The 21794-nt window shown below is 40.5% G+C and overlaps 1 protein-coding gene across 1 annotated transcript in view; it reads left to right on the top strand.

Annotated features, from left to right (window-relative positions):
• Positions 1-21794, top strand: part of DCLK2 (doublecortin like kinase 2) — a 138404-nt gene that overhangs the window by 93270 nt on the left and 23340 nt on the right. Inside the window, exons 7-11 of the mRNA XM_023530165.1 lie at positions 9261-9336; positions 10197-10305; positions 11885-11942; positions 18101-18220; positions 18461-18607. Of these exons, the coding sequence (XP_023385933.1) occupies positions 9261-9336; positions 10197-10305; positions 11885-11942; positions 18101-18220; positions 18461-18607 (510 nt within the window). The remainder of the gene's footprint in view (positions 1-9260; positions 9337-10196; positions 10306-11884; positions 11943-18100; positions 18221-18460; positions 18608-21794) is intronic.

Raw genomic sequence — 21794 nt, 5'->3', positions numbered from 1 at the left:
GGACAAGTCACATCACCCTTATCTGTAAAAGGAAATTAGGACCTATAGCACAGGGTTGAGATTAATTGATTAAATATAGAGAAAGCCTTAGAATAGTTTTCTTCTTCTTAATGTAAGCCTTGGAGTTTCCAGGTTCAGTTTTCATATGCAAGAAGTTTTACTTAACAACAAAAATGACATGTAATAGTGTAGGAGAGAGAAAGCAAGAGAAGACAGACTCCATATATTTTATTACTTCTGCTTTTCTATTATGACTTTCCTTCCCAACTCTATTTTTTATCTCTGTTTTCCTGCTCTCTCTGCATATTCCAACTCTATTAGTAATCTGTAGATAATTCTGTTAGTAACAAGTTACCCCAAAACTCAGCAGTTTAAAAAAATAAAATATAAAAAAAATCTATATTCTCAGACAGATCTTGTGGGTCAGAGATTCAAGAGCAGCTTAACTGGGCGATTCTGGCTTAAGATCTTTGACAAGGCTGTCGTCACATGTACGCCAGGCCTCCAGTCACCGGGATGTTTCCAAAGTGACTCTCTCATGTGGTGGCAAGTTGGTGCTGGCTCTTGGCAGGAGGACTCAGGTCCTTGATGTTTGAATCTTTCCGCAAATCGGAGTGGGTTTCCCCAGAGCAAGAGATCTGAAGGAGCGAGTGCCATGCAGAAGCTCTTTTTGTGACCCAGCCTTGAGAGTCAGGCAGCATCATTTCCTTACTGTCTTAGTACTCACTTATACAGCAGCTCAGTTCAGCATGGGAAGAGAGTACTCAGGACATGAAAATCAGGAGATGAGGCTCGTGGGAACCATTTTGGAGGCTGGCTACCACACCCCTTTCTCTCTGCTTTCATCTCTTTATCAGCCACTCAGAGTTTCTTCCTTAGGCTGCCTCTGCTCCTTCAATGGCCTTTTGTACAATATCCTTTTTGAGGGCCATAAAAATCTCTCTCCCCATCAATTTTGCTGCTTTCTTCTTCCCGTCCTTTTGTTCTCTAGACCCATCACTCCCTGCCCATTCTTTTCTCGCCCCTTCAAATTCTAGAATCCCACCTCCACCGATGTTTTCTTCTCTTAATCCCCATCTTCCTGACCCTCTTTTTTTCCCTTGACCTCAGCCATGATCTCCTGTTTCTTCTGACCAAGCTCCTAGGAGTCCCTTCAATCTAGTTGATAACTTTCCCTATGGGAATATTTACTATGCTTAAATCGCAGCATTTTCTTTGGGACAGATAGGCAATAAAGAGTACTAAATGTGTCATCAACTGCTAGATAGATGAAGAAAGCATTTCCCTGAAATTTAATTCATCATCCATGTCCCAATGTCAGACTTTCAAGGTTGTAGTAACTTAAGGTTTTCAGAGTCAGGGGCACATCTGTGGACATTGAAAGATAAAATGTCTCACGTTTTGATGCTGAAGTGTATGCCCAGAGGCTGTCTACAGTGAGCGTTCTTGTTGGTTGAAGAGAAGAAACAAAAATGTACATTTAGAACATTATCCAACATCTTGAGATTATAAACTGTCTGATGGGCTGATATTTTATCCGATGATGTCTCCTGGGTCTGCTGGTGGTGAAAGATTTTCCAGATTTGTGAAGTGTGATGAAAAGGACTGGTAGTATCTCATCCTGACTGGCAGAGCTAAAATGTACGTCTGTGACCTTCTGAACTTCAAAACTTCTTTTCGAAGCTGTGAAATGTAAATCCACAGTAGCTGCCGACCTTAGACATTTTTTTGCTTTTCCCTGGAGCTTTGGCTTTTCTTTGGTATTTAAAACGAGTTAATAATCTTCAGGACTAAGAGCCTGACTACTTTTATATCCTTTTTATTACCCCAGCAATGTGGCACGGTAGCCTCGTCTTTGAATGTAATTGATTTTTATTGACAGAAACAAAAACAAAAGAGGGACTAAGCAGTTTTGAAGACCTCAGTGCTCTAACAAAATCAATCATCTTAATGAATCTCAGACTCTGAAGACAGTGATTTGCACATTGTAGTTGCTCAGGAAATTGACGCATTTGGTGGGTAAATGACTCAGCTGGGCTGAAGCACATCTTTGTGGGGATTTGGGGGGAGAGTTTGCTAAGTCAATCAGTGTAAAAATAGGATCAATTGTAGAAACTACATTTAAATATAACCTACATGCGTTAATCTTAAATGCTCCCTTATTCATGATAGTGGTCATATCAAGAAAGTTGTCTTTGTGTCACATTAGAAATAGTTGGATGAAGTTACGACTTAGAGATTATTGTAGTGAACTGGCCTGTGTCAGCGACCGACACTGGTAGCTCCCATAGTTGGTACTACAGAGACAGGTAGGACTCTCTCCTACCACCCAGGTATCCTAGAACTCGGTGATCCTTCACAGTGAAAGCATGCAGATATTTTTAGCAGGTAGGCATGGCCATACCACCCATCTGTTGCTCAGGATCCAGTAAGCTGACACTTTGCTCCAAAGGCTCACTATAGGGAAGTGCTGAGATTCTGTGCTGGCTTTGGCAGGCCATGTACTCAAATGAGGTGGCAGCACTTCTCAGAGGAACAGAAAAGCACAAGTCAGCAGGTTCCACACAGCCCCTTTCACAGACTTTTGAGCCGGCTGCATAAACCTTGTACGTGCACAGATAGTGGATTCTGTTTATCACTGTTGGCCACCATTAACCAACCACAAATCTCGAGGGCCTAATTTTGCCAAATGAAACCAAGTCTAAGGTGTGTCTGCAGATAAGAATACTTTGTATGTTATCAATCCCTAGGTGCTGATTCAGATTAGTTGTTCACATATCTCATTACTAATACTAAAATATTTCAGGGAAAATTATCACAAATACAATATAAACATGACAAAGCTTTCTGTTTTTAAATGCCTGCCTAACACAACAATTGTAATAATTTACACTGGCTTTCCTTCAAATGGATGGAATTGATGTTTCTGATACTTTTTAAAAAATGATAATGGAAGCAAATCTGTTTACAACCAATATCTAGTATACTGATAAAAAAAAAAAAACAAACAAAAAAACTTTAGTACATTTCAGAGGTCTTTTTTGTGTGTTTTTTTTTTTTTAATAGGATTTGCCATCACCCACTGCTTCTGATATTAGTGATTTCCTAGCTGTATTCAAAGGTCTTTTTAAAGAAAAGAATTCTCTGAAGCTCTCTTTATGTGAGGAAAGGCTGTGAATTTATCAATTTGTATATTATGTGACTAAATTACAAGAATGTGACTATAGTTCTGTACCTGAAAGCATGCTCTAAATATACCACAGTGACTGTTTTGATGGTGAGTCAGGTATCAGGTAGCATTTCTTAGTTTAGTGGCCTTGCAAGACTTCTCTCCCATTTTTAGGGGAGGGGAGAGTGTGAGACTAGCCAAACAGCCCCTGGGACCTGCATTCAGACGTGAGTTTAGATTCTGACTCCACATTTGCTGTGGCATTTGGGCAAGTTATATAACCTCTCTAAGCTATGGTTTCATCACAGATCAATGGAGATGATGATGATATTTAATTCATAAGATATAAAGGACTCATTTTAGGACTTGGCACAAAGTAGGAATTCAGTAAATTGTAATGAGTGTTGTCTCCTCTTTTCTTACAAAGTTGGTATTTGGCCATAGATGACTTGCAATGGTTGGAGTATTGGGTGAGTGTCAGAGAACTTGAATTAAGGTAGCTGAACAATTAATTACAATTGCTGCCAGAAATTTCCTCCACAGAGATTCTCAACCTTGACTACACATTAAATCTTCTGTGGAGCTTAAAAAATACTGATACCTAGGCCCTACATCCAAGGAACCGTTAATCTAAGTTGCAACTTGGCAATAGTTTTCAAGTCTTTCCAACATGTATAGTATTTCCTAATGTACAACATGTACAGTATTTCCAAACTAAGAAATGCTACCTGATACCTGACTCACCCATCAAACAACAATATTCTGAAGGTAATTTTGTTATAGAGTTTAAACGTATAAGAATTATATTGGAGGAAAAGCTTTCCCAAGAAACTTCTATAGACCAGGGGTTTGCCTATGACCAAATTTGGCCTATTGCCTGTTTTTCTAAATAAAGCTTTATTGGAACACAGCCATGCTCATTTGTTTACATATGGTCTGTGGCTGCTTCTTGTTACAACAGCAGAGTTGAGTAGTGGTGACAGACCATAGGACTCACAAAGGCTAAAATATTCCTTCCTGGCTCTTTACAGAACATGTGTCTGACCCCTGCAGTAGGCCACTTAAAAATTGAATCGTAGTTATATTTTCCAAGATGCATTCAAGAAAGTCAACTCACTATGCAGCAGTATCTCCCAGATTCTGTTCAAGTTCTTCCTTTCATGAAAACTCTAAATAGTGTCCAGATTTTCTTCAAAAGTCAATAGTAATGTGCATTGATATAGCCATTTTTGCTGCTTTTTAAAAGAATTGCCCATTTCTGAACAAAACTTTGCATTTTTAGTTTAGTACTTAACATTTGTCTTTAAGTTTTGTTTATAAAAATTGTAATAATCCACTTATCAAAGAAACGTAATGTACGACACTCTTAACTTCCTGGCTAAAAATGCAGAAAGCTGAAATGTTACCTGTTATCAGATGTGCCCAGTCGCCTATGAATGCCTTATTAAATGATGCTAGCAGTTGAGAACACTTTATAGCTTTTTCTGCTCTGTTGCTCTGTATTCAAGCTTTTTTTTTTTTTTAAGTTCTTAGCAGAAGCAGATTTTTGTGCATTCCCTCCCTTGCTTAGAAATGCGGAGTTGCTGCCGCGGGTGGAGTGGGTGGGCGAGGCAGCGGTACAGGTCACAGAGAATGTGTTCTGTATTTCCATAGACTTCTCATCACCTTCCTTCCTTGGCCAGTCAGTACTTCATCAGGAAATATGTTCCCCTTCACTCCCCACCCCTAAACACAATTGCATCTTTCTGAACCAGTTCATAATTATGGAAGCTCTCTTGAAAGAGCCCAGATGCTGTCATCCATTTATGCTTTATTGAGGAGGACTTAGGCACTTTCTTTGTGCTGTCTCAGCATCAAAGTTGCTGATCGAAGCATGAGAACTCATTAGCATTTTAAGAGATTTTAATAACAGTTCTTAGTGGGACAATAGAAATGGGACAGGTTTCATCAGGAATGCCAAATTTGAATCTCTCTGGTGCTAATTCAATCCGTGCTTCAATAAGAGAATAAATCTCTTACAAGGGACAGGGAAATGCTTACATTGTGTCCGGTAAATGGAAAGAATTTCATAGTCATAGCGTTGTTATCCCCTAGGCTTTCATTGCTCTTTGTCTGCATGCCGCTCAGGGCGCTGGGAATGCTCTGCTTTATAGTTCACAATAGACACTTCGCATTTGCCGGGGATCTGTCCAGAGATCTTGGTGAATACCCAGCTTTTCTTGTGCCCTTGGAGCACCGAGCTACATTCCTGGGAGGTCAAGTGAACTTAATCACTGACTGTGTGAGTCAAGTGTTACAAGTGCAGATTCGTGCCTTAGCAAAATGGCTTCCTCACTGAACCTCAGAGTTGCTGGGAGCCATCAGAACCTTAGAGACTATAGCCTGGAATGTACAGGTTTCTCGGACAGATTTTAAGTACGCACAGATGCCTCTTTGTAAGATTGTAAACTTCTGGGTGGTGATGAGCATGTCCCTTCACCTTTGTATCCTAGAAAAATCCATCACAGGTTGTTGAGGGAGGAAGGAAAACTGTCCCTGTGTCTGATCATGCCCCTGTCTATCCTGCTGTGCTGGAATAAAATGATCCTCTTTATTGGTTCATGTTTTCATTTTTTTAAGGAAGCTTTATTTTTGAATAAGAGAGAATATCTGGATAGAGATAAGTCACTTCTGTTAACTCAGTATAGGTTTTATTTTTAAAAAATGCTTGAGGTTTAACATTTAAAAATAATCATTCCATTTGACAGTTTCGAAAAATGTTCTTGCCATCATTTTTGGCATTTCCTGGTGATATAGAGAAACCCTTGTCAGTTGCACACGAAATGGCCTTCGGGTTGGGCCCTGCACCCTGCCCTCTCCACGAGGCAGCCCCCTCTTCTGAGGCTCCAGGCTTCAGCCCAGTCACTGTTCTCTCTTAGTCTCAGGGAACCAGCTTCCACCACCTGCTCTGTCTCCTGGTCTCTTTCCATGTTCCTTGCTGCCTCTGCATCTCAACAAAACTAGATTTTAATTGCTGGACTGTGCATGGAATCCGGGTAGATGGGAGTGGGGTTTAATCAAAATAAACAGTGAGAAAGTCACAGTGGTTCACAAGAACTCAGTAAGCACTCTGAGGAGCCATCCATCCATGTGAATGAAAATGAACAAGGAGGTAAAAATGTCTACATGTTACCCTCTTTCAAGACTTCCTTCTTAGAGAGCCCTTGACTCAGAACACTTGCAGTGAACTATAACTTATTCAAATCAGCTCAAGGGAAGGCCTTGTTAGAAGAATGTTACCCCCTCCCCGGAGAACTGAGCAAGGAGGCCTGGGGGAGCGTGGCCACAAAGGCAAGTAGGTCTTAGGACCTCAGTAGTGGGCGTGGGGCCTGCACACTTTTCCGGGCCAAGCGTTAGGAGGTGAGATGGGTACAGCCTAGCTCGCAGGCCTGACCAGCCAGCTGCAGCCTGAGGGTGTGGGGCTGCCTCATCCTGGGCTATGAGATGTAGACATGCACGTGAGCTGGTCCCTTACCCGGGCATTGACAGTCCACCTCTGTATCACAAATCCAGGGGCAAGCAATGATCAAAAGAGACCTTTCTATTTATCTTTTGAGGTGTAACTTTTAACTTTACAAAAAAAAAAAAAAAGACATTCCTCCTCTCATCTTTATTCCATTAAGAATTTGGCTAATATGAATTTAATTTGAATCTCTTGTTCCCTTGACTGACAATTTTTAGTCTAGGAAGGGTTGAATTAGAAGGGGAACAGACTTGAAATGAATTATTTAGTAAAAGATTTCTTCTAACCATTGTACATTTCGCAATTCAAAAACACCTGTCAGTCACTCATTTCAAGACTCTATGCTAACCATTTTAAGGAAGGCTACGAATATATTGATTTTACATGTATGAGCTAATTTTAATTCTTTAGCAAATCTTTGAGCTAGGTGCTGCTACTATCATATTCAGAGCAAAAAATAAGACTTGGAAAGTTTAAGCAACTTAAAAAAAAGAGATTTGAGTTAATGCAAGTAAAATGCATGGGGAAAAAAAAGTGGTGGGAAACAAATTGGGCAGGTAGGTAGGTAGGGGGACAAACCGTGGCCTGAATGCCATGCTGGAGGTTTGGGGTTATTCTGTTGGTAACAAAGGCCAACTGAGGTTTTTGCATCCTAGGGCTGATATCAGTACCATCTTGTGGAAGTTTCTCTTGCAATAATGTGTGCAGTGGGTGAAAGTAACTAAGGAGGCCTTTGATGAGATGCCAGGAGAGACCGGAGGGGTTGGGCGCTGGGTGGGAGCCGTGGAAACGGAACAGAGTAGAGAATGGTGTGGTTTTCTTGTCCGCTTCCTTTTAAGTCCCTCTCTGGGCTTTGGTTTTAAACAGTCTAGCTTCAAACAAACATTCGAGCATAGACTCTTGCTTATCCTGAAGTTGCCTTGATTTCAGTGGCGGGGAAAAAAAAAAAAAGTGAATTTTAAAAACTGTCTACTAAGTACCTTGTATTGAGGAAGCAAAATCATTGAATTCCAAGGAGCTGGGGATTTGAGTGAGTGAGTGCAGCCTTTCCATCACGTTAAGGGAGGCCAGAAAGGGACATAGACACACACGTTCCTATTCAGCTACTTGCTATGTCAGAGTGAAGGAGAAAAAGCAAACCTATGAGAAGTGTGTTTGCCACTCAGGATAGAAGCTGATTCCACGTCTCTCAGCAGTGCTTTTCCGTGCCCTTGGGTTTCTTAACAGGACACACTGCTGCTGGTTTTATGGTCCACACACGGTGCTGTTACTTGGGATCTGAGAAAACAGCCCCCAGTTCTTACATGTCTCTTATTCTTGAGGGTCGTGTTTTATTCAAGAACTTCTGGATAATTCTGTTTGAAAAAATGTTTGTAAGTATGCGGCTATCCTGGCGTTTGAGCCAAACTCAGAACCTGTGAAGTTCTTTCTCCACTTCACCTGGAAGGAAGGAATGGATCCAGTGTCTCTAACTGGTGGACACTCTGGGAAGGGCGGTTCCCTGCCTTGAACCTGTGTCGTTTATGCTTTTGTTTAGCAAGTATAAATTAAGTACTATGTGTCCAGTCACTGTGCTACGTGTGGGGGACGTAGTGGTAAAGAAGACACAGCCATCGCGGGGCAGACGCTACCGGAATAGTTTTGGCATAGAAGCAAGTGTGTAAGCATACCAGTACACAGAACATCGAAGATGCTTTTCAGTGTTTGGTAGGTCCTTTGGCCTTGTAAGCTCTTGGAAGGAATAATTGAAAGGAGGCAGGAAAGGGAAGGGAAGAAAAAGGGAAAGGAAAGATCAAAAAGTGAGTTTGAAAGCCTAAGAGCCTTTGGTGATTAAGAAAACCTTTTGTAAGCCTACAGAACAATAAACTTCATATGAATAATATAATGTGAATTTAATTTCCCTAAGAACTAGAGCTATTTCTGTGTTAGAAGGGAAACTTCAGCTTTTTGTTAAGTTGGAACCTACCTTTTAAGTTTTATCTTTAATTTCCCTCTGGTTGCTGGTAATGAAAATCCTTACAATGCTCAAGAGGAATTTCTGCTGTCTAAGGGTCAGTAAAGGAGAGGGTTGAGCCAGGGCTGCACTCTGGACCCTGAGTCCACAGGAGGGTGTGGAAAGTGATGCATCTTAGGCATGGGGGTAGAGTTCTGAGAAGGCGTTGACTGTAGCAGGGACTCTCCGAGGTCAGCTGCAGGGGTGGTTATGGGATCTGTGGACCGATTGCTGGCTTTCTTGGAATTATCTATGGTTCTGAGCCTCATTCTGCCAACTGTAGTACCTTGTACAGCTGCGATGCCATATAAGTCTCTTTTACTTTATTTCGTTGAGGTCAAAAGTAACACAATATCAAAGAGAGTAACATACTATCAATTTCTCGATAGAAAATATTATATCTACAGAAAAAAATTCATTAATGTGTATATTGGGAGAAAGGTGAGAGGAAAGGAAAGGCAATGCTTCCTCTATTTCTGTATCATTGTATCTTTGCATTCTGTAAGCATTTTCTATTATCTGTAAGCATTTTCTATTAGTTTGTTAAAGATTGGTCAATTTTTTCCTGATAAATAGTGGTTACTCTCTTCTTTTAGCAGGTTTCTGCACATGGCAGATCTTCTTCCAACATAAATGGTGGACCTGAACTTGATCGCTGCATGAGTCCTGAAGGTAGTTATCAACCTGATGATTACTTTCACAAAGGAGGTCATCCATATGAACTTGGTGGCCACCCCAAATCCACTTGAGCTGAATTATGACGATCTAAACAGGGATGTGATCATGTCACCAGTTAAGCTATTTATCCTTAGTTGATGGGCCGCGCCAAGATATGTAAAATCTCGTCATTAATCAAGCTATCCCAATTTCAAATTTTAGACTTGGGCTTTCTTTATTTTTCCTTAGTGGCAATCTGTTCATAATTGCTAAATGTAGATTTTCATTTCTCTCAATTAGTTATCAAAAGTGTGTTTCTATATTTGACGTCTGCAGTGTACCAGGCACTGGGCATAGATTGTGAAAAGTAGTTGATCTTAACCACTTCCTCTTCCTGTCCCCTGCCCCTCCCCCACTACCACCACCTTCTTGAGAAGACTTAGAACTAGGAATTAATCTGAACAAGGCATCCTAGCTGGCTAGAATTTTCTTTACGAAAAAATCTTGAGAAATCTTGAGAAAATTTAAAAAATTAAATCCCAACATCATCCCCTTTTTCTTACCCAAGAGTTGACAAAAAAAGTTTAAAGTTTTAGTTAGACTTCTTGTTTACCAAAGTGAATCACTTATTTTAGCTGATATTTCAGAGATTTGTTGTGTTTATTGGTTGTGCTGGTGTCTGATTTCAACCAAGAAAGTCAAAAGAAAGTTGTTGATTCAAATGTGCTATTCAGAAAATATGCTCAGAGCCTTTCTCTAGTTTCACTATAGACCGAGGAATAAATGCACTGCAATGTATTATTTTACAAGTAGGTAGGAATCAAGATGAGATGCTGACGTTTTCTTTCGACTTTGCATTTATCCTTTTTTTACAGGCATGAATGGAAACAAGTGCTCTGAATCATCTACTCTTCTTGAGAAATACAGAATTGGAAAAGTTATTGGCGATGGCAATTTTGCAGTAGTCAAAGAGTGCACGGACAGGTGAGTGGATAGTAAGGATAATCATTTGTTCTCCTACACAAAGATTTCTCCTTGGAAAAAGTCTGTCCTTGGGACCAGCTATTTTGAATGCCCACAAGCAATTTGACAGGGAAAAATATACGTATACACATAGAGTATAAACCTGCTTTATATTTGGATTGTGCACTATGTCAGTTCTCACCCATGAACCAGAGAAAAATGGGAAAGAGTAAGATTTATTTATTTTTAAAATCTCCTGTAGTATTACCTGTGCCAGGACAGTGCTGTACTTATATTAACATTTAATTCCCACAATAACCCTCTCCTTTAAAATTTAATTACATATGCCAGTAGTTCAGGATACATGAGCTCTGACTCCTTTTAAGATCAGCATCTTAAACTTCTGCCTATATTAAAATTATATTTTTGTCCAGCTTTATTTTGTGTAAGGTCCTAAATTCTCAAATGGAAAGAAATCCATGCTTTTAAATTCTAGGCCTTTTGTAAACAATATTAAAATTGGAAATGACACAGATTAGAAAGTCTTTGTGTTCATACGCTGCTTCCCTACCTGTTCTAAGTGGTAATTTTTATCATTTGTGGGGAATTTTTCAGAAAGTTCTGGTAATTACAGTTTTTCTAGTCTGCTACATCTCCAGTGAGGCTTTATTTCTCCTTATCCTGGTGCACAAAGTAGCTTTCTGTCCTCTAAGTCTTTGTACTTAACTCCAATATACAGATTGCTGCCCAGGTAACTAATTAAGCATCTAAAATATGACTTCTGAAGACTTGTTAGAAATCTGAGGCAAGGTTTGGTTTATGTCATGGAGAAGTAATTTAAATAAAAGTTATTTTTCCAAAGTAGACCTCATCAGTGTGTACTGTGAACACCTGGCAAAGGCAGCTGTGCTTGAGAGAACTCATATCTTCCAAGAATACTGCAGTGTTCTTTGTTGAACTGTTTTCCTATACTAAAATATATTTTTTGGCATGTTCTGATTAAAATATGTTAAAGGTGATTAAACATTAAACAACAACATCAAGATTCTGTGTCCAAGTAAATGATTTCTTTAGTATCAGATACGGGCATTTAAAGGTATGGGTAAGATGGAACTTAGGCTGAGGAATAGATATTGAAAATCTAGGGGATTTTCAGTTTTGAATTATGGACTAATTATTGACTAATGGATTAATGTCAAGATATGTTGATAACAGGTAATTTTCAGTTATTCGATTCATTTTTCTTAATCTGTCTCCTCAGAGAACTATTTTGAGATTTAAGTATAGGAAAAACAGTTTCCTGTTCAGTTCTGATAAAACAGACTTTAAGTACTTTTAATATGCAAGTTATATGATAATATAATTATTAATATTTATAAAAGCGGCTTAACAGTGTAGCGTTGGATTTTTTTTTTTTTTTTTTGGCGGAGGGGAGTGGGAGATATGTACCTTGCCCCCTGACCGCATTCAGCATCATCTCTGATGTACAGAGGAAGAAGCCGGTCTTTCTTCCCCAAGTCTGTGCTGTAGAAGAAATCAGGAATGATGATGGTACCTGTGATTTATGTCTTTAAATGGCCTTCCTCTGATCATTCCACAGGTCCACTGGGAAGGAGTTCGCCCTAAAGATTATAGACAAAGCCAAGTGTTGCGGAAAGGTACAGTATATATAAGTGCTTCGTGAAAGAAACAGAAGCTTGTTGAGATGTTTATTGTGCTTGAGGAATTTAAGGGGGAGTTGACAAGCAGGAATAGACCGTTGATAGTAGTGGGGGAAACACTATCAAGCCCCCCTTGCCATTTTTCAGAAACTTTAATCCTAAAACAGGAAATGGATTTGATATCCGGCCTATCAAAAATAAAATAAAATAACAAGTTCTCTTCTCTGAGAGATGCCTATTTCAAAAGCTAGCAACACACAAAAGGTATGTCAAAAGTTGTGATGAGTCTGAGACTTTACCCAACTTTCAAACTAATACATTAGCCTTTCAGCTTTATAGATTCTGGCAAAAGATGCAAGATTCCTGGGTCAGAGACAAAAATCTTTGTTACTCGTGGCACAGCAGATAGCATGAGCTGCATGTTTGCATTGGTTCTCCTTAACTCCCGAGCCCCACAGGAAGTGATGCAGAAGGGCCCAGCTAGATGTGTGCGCACAATGGTTTTCTGTCACAGTGGAGGATCTCCAAGTCTAGGAAACCCTCAGTCTTATGAGGGAGCTGTTAGCAAACCTACCTAACCTTTGTCCCAGAGGAGAACATTATTTTATCATGATCAGAAAATAAATCTGCCCTCTGCCCCGAGGGAGATCCTGTCTCTGTGTTCCAAGGGTATTTGCTATACAGACATCCTTGAAAGGATAGCTGGTAACAAGAGCTGTGCAGAAGCACCATAAAGAATTATCTCCCCAACCGGATGAGCTGTTTTCTTCTGCCCTACTCTCAAGCTGGGGCTGGGAAAAGATCAAATGACGCAATGCCGCCAGAGTACTGATATTTTAACTGTGTTTAAAAAGATCAATATGACAGCAGCGAGAAAGACCTTTTTAGATTCCTTTGTATTAGCATGGCAGTTAAGAGCAGGCTCTAGAATTCACTGTCCAACACTGGAGCTACTAGCCACCTACTGGCTACTGATCCCTTGAAATGTAGGTATTCTGGATTAAAATGCACTGTAAGTATAAAATACACAATAGATTTGAAGACTTAGTATTAGACGATGTAAGATTCCTCATTAATATCTTTTGTATTTGATTACATGTTGAAATGATAATCTTTTGGGTATATTGAGTTAAATAAGTTATATTATTAATTTTACTTGCTTTTTTCTTAATGTGGCTGCTAGAAAAGTTAGATTTCCATATGTGGATCATAATTATATTTCTGTTGAACAATGCTGCTCTAGAACTAGATTGTATGAAGTTTTATCCTGACTGTGCCTTTTTCGCTCTGTGATCTTGGAAAAATTACTTAACTCCTCTGCACCTCTGTTTCTCCCTCTAAAATGTGGTTATTCACAATATCTAAGACAAAATTATAGTTAAGGTCAATTGAATTAAAGCATAGAAAACATGTAGAAAAGTACTAGTATGTAATAAGAACTTAACCCATATTAATTGTAACATTACTATGCCTGAGGAGTTGAGGATTTATAATTAGGAAGATTCGATATGATGGTAGTGATTTTATATTTATGAAACTCCTAAACTGGTCTTCATTGGACATTTACAGAATTGTGTATTTTTAACAGAAAACTTAAAGTATTATGGTAAAGTTTTAGCAAAATCTTCTTAATTCCCCAGAATGGAAAATTCAAGAGGCAAAATTGTAATATACTTTTTTTTTTTTACGACACTGTGACAGCTACTAAAGCAGACTGTGCAAAATGGCCCTCTTTTCTTTGAATAAGTAAGGTTTTCTAAATTTTCTTTAATTCTATGGCTTTTACTTATTCTAACAATAGTGTTAAATTTTCAATGCAGAGCCTTTTTTCCAGATATAAGTGTTACTCTTTTTATCTGGTATTGTGTAATTTAAGCAGAATGTATCATAATTTTGGGAGCCAAGTTCTAAACAACTGTATTTAAAAAAAAAAATTCTGTGGTAGGGATATTATTTACCTGATTAAAATTTAAGCAGCTGTTTCAGTAGTTAAAAAAGATCTTTCTATGCAAAACAAACAAACAAACAAACAAACCAGTCTAGTACACTGAATGCTGAGGCAAAGGAATAGGTCACTTCAATCATTGGATCTTGTTTTTCCTTGTTATTGAATATCATTTGTTTTTTATCATTTATGATCGTATACTTATTTTTATCTTCACATTTGGTTTATTTGGACAAGTATTTCTACATTGACTGTATAAAATTATAATTTCAAAACTCGATTTATCCCAAATAAGTTGATTTTCCCATTATAGTTTGTTTTGAGAAAAAAAAATGCTCTAGGGAATTTGTTTTTTTAACCCATTTCTCATTTAGAAAAAAAAAGTGCAGCTCGCTGCCAACATTAATTTTACATAAACACACGCTCTTTGAGGCTGAAGCAAATCTGATTTTCACTGTGAAAATAAGATATGAAAACTGTTCTTAGAGTTATTTCTAAACAGAACTTGTCTCTAATCCTTATGTAACAGAAATGTACACATAAGTCAGATTTATCACATGACTTTGGCTAACGACTAAGAACAATGTTAACATCATATGTAGGAATACTACGTTTTCTATAATTTGACATTTGTAGCAGTTGAGAATAATTATATTTTGTAAATGGAAATACCACTACTAAAAACAGAATTCTATAAATAGAACGATGTCATTTGTTTCCAGTGGCTATCAATATATTAGAATGATGCGAAAATAATAATAGCGAGATATTTCATGGAAAACTTTGGGGGTAAGGTCAGGACTGTAATCTGCGAGTTATCTTGGGGTAAATGCTGTAGCAACGAGCACCATCGGCGAGTATTCCCTGGACAAAAGAAAAATGGGTTAAAACAAAATTTAGGGGGAATCATTCAGCCACTATTCTGGAGTATTGTTGGTCACTTCTGCTTTGTGTGTTTTACACAGAAAATTAATGATGTTGAAGATAATATCTGCCATTTATTCAAATATGTTATCTAGCCAGGCTTGGGCATATAGGATCTTCTCACATTATGTTTAATCACTTGCAAAACAGATGTACCAGTTTTACAGATAAAGATTCAGATTAAATAGCTTTCCACAAATCACACAGAGGCAGAGCAGTGATTGGAATTTTGGTCTCATTGGTTACTCAGCCTATGCTTTGGCTAACCTACTGTGCTCCATCTCTAAGTCCAAGTTCATGAATAAGAACCTAGGGAAAAAATTCTTAACCTCTCTGGCCTTCTGTTTGCTCTTCTGTACTATACATCAGCATTATTAGTTAAACTTACTTATTCACCTAAAATTACATGTGTGTGCAAGATACTATGTTAGGAATAGGGTATTTTAACTTATATTTTAATATCAGTTCTGCAAAGAGTATTATGAGAGTTTGGGGGAAAGTGTATAAGAGAGAAGTAGGTAATCAGTGAAAACTCCACAGAGCAAGAAGCATTTGAGCTGGACCTCCAGCAGTGGGTAGGATGAAAAAAAAAAAAAAAAAAAAGACCTTCCACGTGGTCAACACAGGCTGAGCAAAGGCCCAGGGATGGAAAGCATGTTGGTTATTCTAAGTAGGAGATTATGTCAAGATCTGCCTTGGGGCCAGGTTTATGGAGGCTGTTGAGAAGGCTATGGTGTTTCTAAATTTAAGAATTCTTCCATGTCTAATGTTCTAAATAATATTCATTGTAAATAAATATTTATTGAATTCCCACAGTGTCTGAAGCTCTGAGCATTCTGTTATGATGCTTCGAAGGGATCTTTCCTTCTCTTCCCACAGTTTTGCATTTATTATCTATGCATCATGGGCCCAGACAAGACATAAATCCAAATGTATGCTGTAATAGTTTCCTGAGGCTGTTAGAGTGAATTACCACAAACTTGGTGGCTTACCGCAACAGAAGTTTATTCCCTCACAGTTCTGGGGGCTAGAAGCCTGAAATCCACGCTTCCTCTGGAGCCCATAGGGGAGAATCTGTTCCTTGCCTCTAACGAAGTAGCTTCTGGTGGCTGGTAGTGTTCCTTGGCTTCTGGCCACATCACTCCAACCTCTGTTTCCATCTTTATATCACTTTCTATTCTGTGTGTTTATTTTTCCTCTTCTGTCTGTGCAGTCTCCTTATGCTTTTTATCTCATAAGGACAGTTGTGATGGCACCCAGATAATCCAGAGTAGTCTCTTCTTTGCAGAATACTAAATCACATCTGCAAAGACCCCTTTTCCAAATAAGGTGATATTTATGTGCCTCGGGGACTTGATATCTTTGGGTGACCATTATTCAATCCATGACATATGTCCATCACAGAAAATCACATATAGTGATTTAAACATTTTATCTCTGACTGTATGAGCCTCAGTAATACTCACTAAGTAATAGGGATACCGGCTGTAAAGCCAGTGTTGGCCGAGAGCGATCAATGCCTGATGTGTTTTTTCATTCACTCAAGCACTTCAGGACTCACTGTGCCAGTTGGTGGAGAGCAAGGTAAACCACAAAAACTCTAGGACGGCGAGGTGAGAGCTGTGGCTGGAATAAGTACAGAGGGCAATGAGAGCAAATAAAAGGAGCACCTAGCCCAGCACAGTTGAGTAGGGGAGGCTATTTAGAGGAGGTGAGATCTAAGCTGGTCCTGAGGAATAAATAAGAGTTCACTGAGAAGTGGGGAAAGTTCGTTCCAGACAGAGAAACTACTTGCGCGAACGCCTAGAGGTCTAGGCGGGAGAGCGGCCGTGGAGATGGAAGCGAATGGATGGGTTCAGAGGCTGTTGAGAAGAGAGGCCTGGCAGGCTGGTCATGGATTGGCCAGAAGATGAGAGAAGGAGGCGGGTGCGGTGTCCCCCGTCTGCTCTGGGCAGCCAGGTTCATTCAGTGAGATAGAGGACACAGGAAGAGAGGACTGTTTTTGTGAGACTGGGAAGGATGCAGACAAGATGATTGGTTTGGTTTGGGAGATGTTTATTCCCTAATCCACCCCCTCCCCCTCTCTGTTCTCTGCTCTCTCCTTCCTTCTTCTTTTTCTTCATCTTCTCTTCCTCCTTCCCCGCCTCTCTCCCTTTTTCCCTCTCACTCTGTCTCTATATCTGTCTATATATATTTTGTACATTGAAAACCACATGGCCAAAGATAAGGGAATATCCTGTGCTAAATCAGCAGTTTTCTTTGTCATTTTCTGTCGCACAGAAACCATGGAACACTGCCTCGAAATGATTCATATGTAAATTATTTGGACTCAGAATCCTGAATCACTTAACATAAATAATGGTAGATGATCGAATAATGTTAAGTTCAGTGCGTGCGGTTCAAGACAAAGGTGTTGTTCATATTGTATTTAGAGATATTTTCCTGGAAAATGTGATCTACATTACGATATGGGTTGCATAAGAAATAGGAAGGTAACATTTGTAAAGATTTTTATGCACGGCTTTCGTTTTGCTTCTGATGACGGTTAGTTTAAAGAGTGGATTGTTTCTTTATAGACAATTGTACAGGCATAGCCAGAGGCTAGGAAACAAAGGCTGACAGCTCCCACATCCCAGCGACATTCGCTGTGTGCTTGGAATGCTAGTCATCGCTGAGTAGGTAACAGGAAGCTGAGATAACACATAGTGGTGGAGAAAAGTTTGCTGCAGTACTCAGTATTCGAAATGTAACACTGCATGCAGGTGGTCTGCGGAAGGTTCTACAATATATCCCAGAAGGCTTTCTGTGGTGCCTTTGATTGGGAAAGATAACTTTGGGGAGGTGTAGTCTCGTTAGGTTTAAAAACAACAAAAAATTTTAATGCCCAAGTTGTATGCCACAAGCATGCCAAATTTCCTCCTAGAGTCTTTGTTTCAGAGTATATACGGAAATTAAAAAAGTGTTTCCAGCTGAGTTACAAAGCTCAGTGCTGTGTGCTCAGGCTTTCATGGTGTCACAGCCTCTGAAGGTGTTGAAAGTAATGGAGACACTTTCAGTGTGTTTTATGTACCAGGATGCCTGTTTCTTTTTGTTACTGACAATGAGATGTCACGCTGATCTGTCCTGTCCCTATGGAAACCAAGTAGGCCAGGGTTTGGTTTGTCTCTGTGCCAAAGGAGATGCTTCCTTCAGCATCTGATCTACAGACCGTGTTCTCCAGAACATAGGGGTAGAATAGAGGGTTCTGTGGTTTCTGATCCACCTCTCTAAACCCTTTGTTTGACAGGAACACCTGATTGAGAACGAAGTGTCGATACTGCGCCGAGTGAAACATCCAAATATCATCATGCTGGTTGAGGAAATGGAAACAGCTACTGAGCTCTTTCTGGTGATGGAATTGGTCAAAGTAAGAGGGTGGAGAGATTGCCAGAGATTTCACTGGTGCCAAATTCCCAGACCTCCCGTGTTCATGAAGGACCTAATCAAAGAAGTGTTTTGCTACCGTGAAACTTTACTTATTTATAATCATCAATTTTAGTGGCATTTGTGTCATTTTTTAAGTCTACTCCAGGCCTGTGAACTGTTTTTGTCACCTTCATGAGATTGCCACTGTCGATGTTTTGATACGCTCTTTTGTGTCCTTCAGGGTGGAGATCTCTTTGATGCCATTACCTCTTCCACCAAGTACACAGAGAGGGATGGCAGTGCCATGGTGTACAACCTGGCCAACGCCCTCAGGTACCTCCACGGCCTCAGCATTGTGCATAGAGACATCAAGCCAGAGAACCTCTTGGTACGTCAGTTCTACTTTTTCTGTTCCCACTCATGCTTCTATTCCTTTAAATGACCGTAATCAAATGCAAACAGTGACATTTTTAGGGTCTGTACCAATCCTGCAACAGGGGACTAAGCGAGTTTAAATTTAGAAAATTGGCCTGATGCAAGTCAGCGACCATAAAATATTAATGAATTTCTTAAATCGATCTGCATTTATTATGTACCAGACATTAGAAAATGTATTTTCACTTTACATTTTGATGGATGGTATTGAGTGAAGAAAGGTGAGCAGGAAAATTATGAGGCAGAAAATTCTGAAGAATAAATTGGAGACAGAATTAGAGGCTTATAGGAGACAGAAGTAGAACATAAGCTTCACTTATGTGCAGGACAAAACTTTGGAGATTTAGTCCATTCATCTCAGCTTTACAGGTATGGAAATTGAGACCCAGAGATGCCAGTTTTTCTTTTAATACTCTCATTTGTCGCATTGTTCTATAATAGAAAGAAAATTTTATTGTTCTACTGTGCTCAGAGAGGGCTCCATGATCTGGAACACTTTACTTTTCCAGCCTCCTCTCCTGTTACTGACCCTTCCTGTCCCATCTGGTCAGTGTGGCACTCACCTCCAAGCAACATTTCACACACCCTCCAGGTGGTCTTAACTAAACATAGTTTCTTAATTGGTCCATCCTGGGTCTGCATTGTAAAGGAATTTTAGAGAAGTCGATTGGGGAGTTTTGCATGCACATATCTCCCCAAACATACACAAAATGTTTGGTTTATATAGTTCTACCTTTTAGGGCTGAGGTAGCATCATCATTACTGCTTGGGAGGTGAAGTTATCTGAGTCTTCTATATTATGTTAGTCCCAACGCAGGTTTCCCCATCCCTAACAGTTAGTGAAGATTTTATCAACGGCGTTCCACCTCATTTGCTTATGTCCATGCTGGTTTCTGTTTGCGGTGCCCTGTCTGTCTCCCAGGAGCTTGGAAAACACATTGATTTTGTAAGACTGTGAGTAGAAGGAAGTATCTTCTTTGACTCAGGGCAGAGTCAGTTGTAGCCAGCACTGGCTTCTGTTGTACTTGCCATGGTGTGCTGATTTTATCTGTTACTTGTCTGTCTCCTTCTCTAGATTGTAAACACCATTGGGGGGCAAGGTTTGTATCTCAATTGTCTTGGTATCCTCAGGGCCTTGAACAGTGCCAAGTAATAACACAGTGGATACAGAATAAATGTTTGGTGATTAACCACTGACAGTCGCTCAGCTAACTAGCGACTGGCACTTGAACATAAGTCTTTGCAGCTTGTGTCATGCTTGCATTACACAAATAATTGTTGAAAGGAATATGCGTTGATGGATAGGCTTTGAGGCCATCCTGGGGACTTTCTGCTTATCTGCAGTATCCATTTTCCCCTCGTGGTAATACTATTTGGTGATTTCTGAGTGCGTATGTAAAAGTATGTGTGTTTTTTTTTCTTACTCTTTTCTCCCTGGAGGGAATTATGTTTCATTTCTATTTTTCCTATTAGGAAAATAAATATCCCTGCCCTACAAAACAAGATGTAGTATAGTTTCAGTTTTATGAACCCAAAGGAGGAATGGAGGCCAAATTGTAAACTGGGCCTTGGGTTGGAAGTGAGGATATGGCGTCCTCTCTTCCAAAGTGGCCTGTCACCCCTGATGACCTTGCACTGTCCTTCAGGCCCAGGCTCCTCCCCACCTCTGACTGAGTTTAGCTAAGCTTTACAGCGAAGGCGACAGGTCTTTCCTGAGTATGACCAGACACAAATACCGTGGTGTTAATGAGGGCACCCCCTTGATTTCTCCCGTCTCTCCATGGCCCAGCTCACCTCACCATGGCGGCTGAAATTATTCATGTTCTCTGCCAATAACGAAGTAGTAGGTCCCCGAGAACCGTTGGCTGCTGTGGGGTGGCCTGTACCGCAGCTCTGAGGCCCTGAGAGGGAGGGGCCTGAGACGATAGTGAACCTGCCCGTAAACCACAGGGTGACCCTTTCCAGCTCACTGATTCCACTCTCTTTTCCACTCACGACGTGCAATGTATATAGAATCTCGGTGTCTGATACCTTGTCCTTTCCCCGGGATGCATCGAGGGGAAGATGCTGTGAAGGGGATGGATGTTGCTCACATGTGTTCCAGAATGTAACCAGGAGATAGGAATCAAGTTCCTCAGCTGCCTGAGCTCCCCTGGATGAGTATTCGCCCCTTCTCCACGACCTGCACCAAGCCCATTGTGTTACCCAAAGGGATGGAGAAGGAAAAAGAGGATAAAACTGACGTCCCGATGAAGCTAATGTGTGAAACAGAAGGGCCGTTGGGTCAGCCTCTAGAAACCCTTCACTGCGCCTGTCTAAGTAAAAATACATGTCTGCCCTTGGAAACCCGACTAGACCACTCAGCCGATTCTAGACGTAGTCAGCAGGTTGGCACTGGCTTCAGGCAAGAAGGTGCCGCTGAGGCACTAAAAGTCAACACACAGAGTGACTGTCAGCCTCTTCTTACTCTAAAACTCAGTTTTTAAACACCAGGGCACTCAGACGTCTGATTTGCATCCTTTCTTCTGGTAGCAGCGTTATGATTTAAAACCCTGCCATTGCAGATGTATGGGTCGCCGTGTCAGGGAGCACACGGGTGGCCGTTAATGCTGTGAGTTACAGCCTGGCGGTGCCCCGTCAGAGCTTATGAGAGACCCGTGATAAATTCTGCTTTTCCAGGAGTTCTAGGGACCGGGGAGAGAAGAGGGTGGGTTTCTCATATCTGAAGTCCTTCTAAATCATTACGTTGACGTTTTATTTGGAGAACACGCAGCGTTCGCGTCGTGGGATCTGCATTCCTCACATTTTTTACGTTTGTGTTCTGAGACCAACTTTTCACAGCGTGTCTCGGCTCGCGGCCGGGCATTTGATCCCCACGGGGCTGGCGTTCTCACCGTCGCGATTCCCTCCGTCCGCTCAGCAGCTCAGCATCGGCGGCGTGTGGGTGCAGACGGCAGTCACAGCTCTGCGGGCTCCGCTCCTCGCTTCGGGCCAGGCTCTGTTGCCAGGCGCTGCAGCGGAATGGTGACGGTGTTGGTTGGACTTCCTGCTTGGCCATCTGCTAGTCAGTCACCAGAGTTCTCTGTGACTCAGTTTCCTCATCTGTAGAATGGAAGCAACAGTTCTCTCCCTGATTGCCC

The sequence above is a fragment of the Pteropus vampyrus genome, unplaced genomic scaffold, assembly GCF_000151845.1.
Source record: "Pteropus vampyrus isolate Shadow unplaced genomic scaffold, Pvam_2.0 Scaffold47, whole genome shotgun sequence".
Lineage (NCBI taxonomy): Eukaryota > Metazoa > Chordata > Mammalia > Chiroptera > Pteropodidae > Pteropus > Pteropus vampyrus.
Note: the sequence above shows the minus strand (reverse complement) of the source record. Positions and strands in the feature narration are given on the sequence as shown.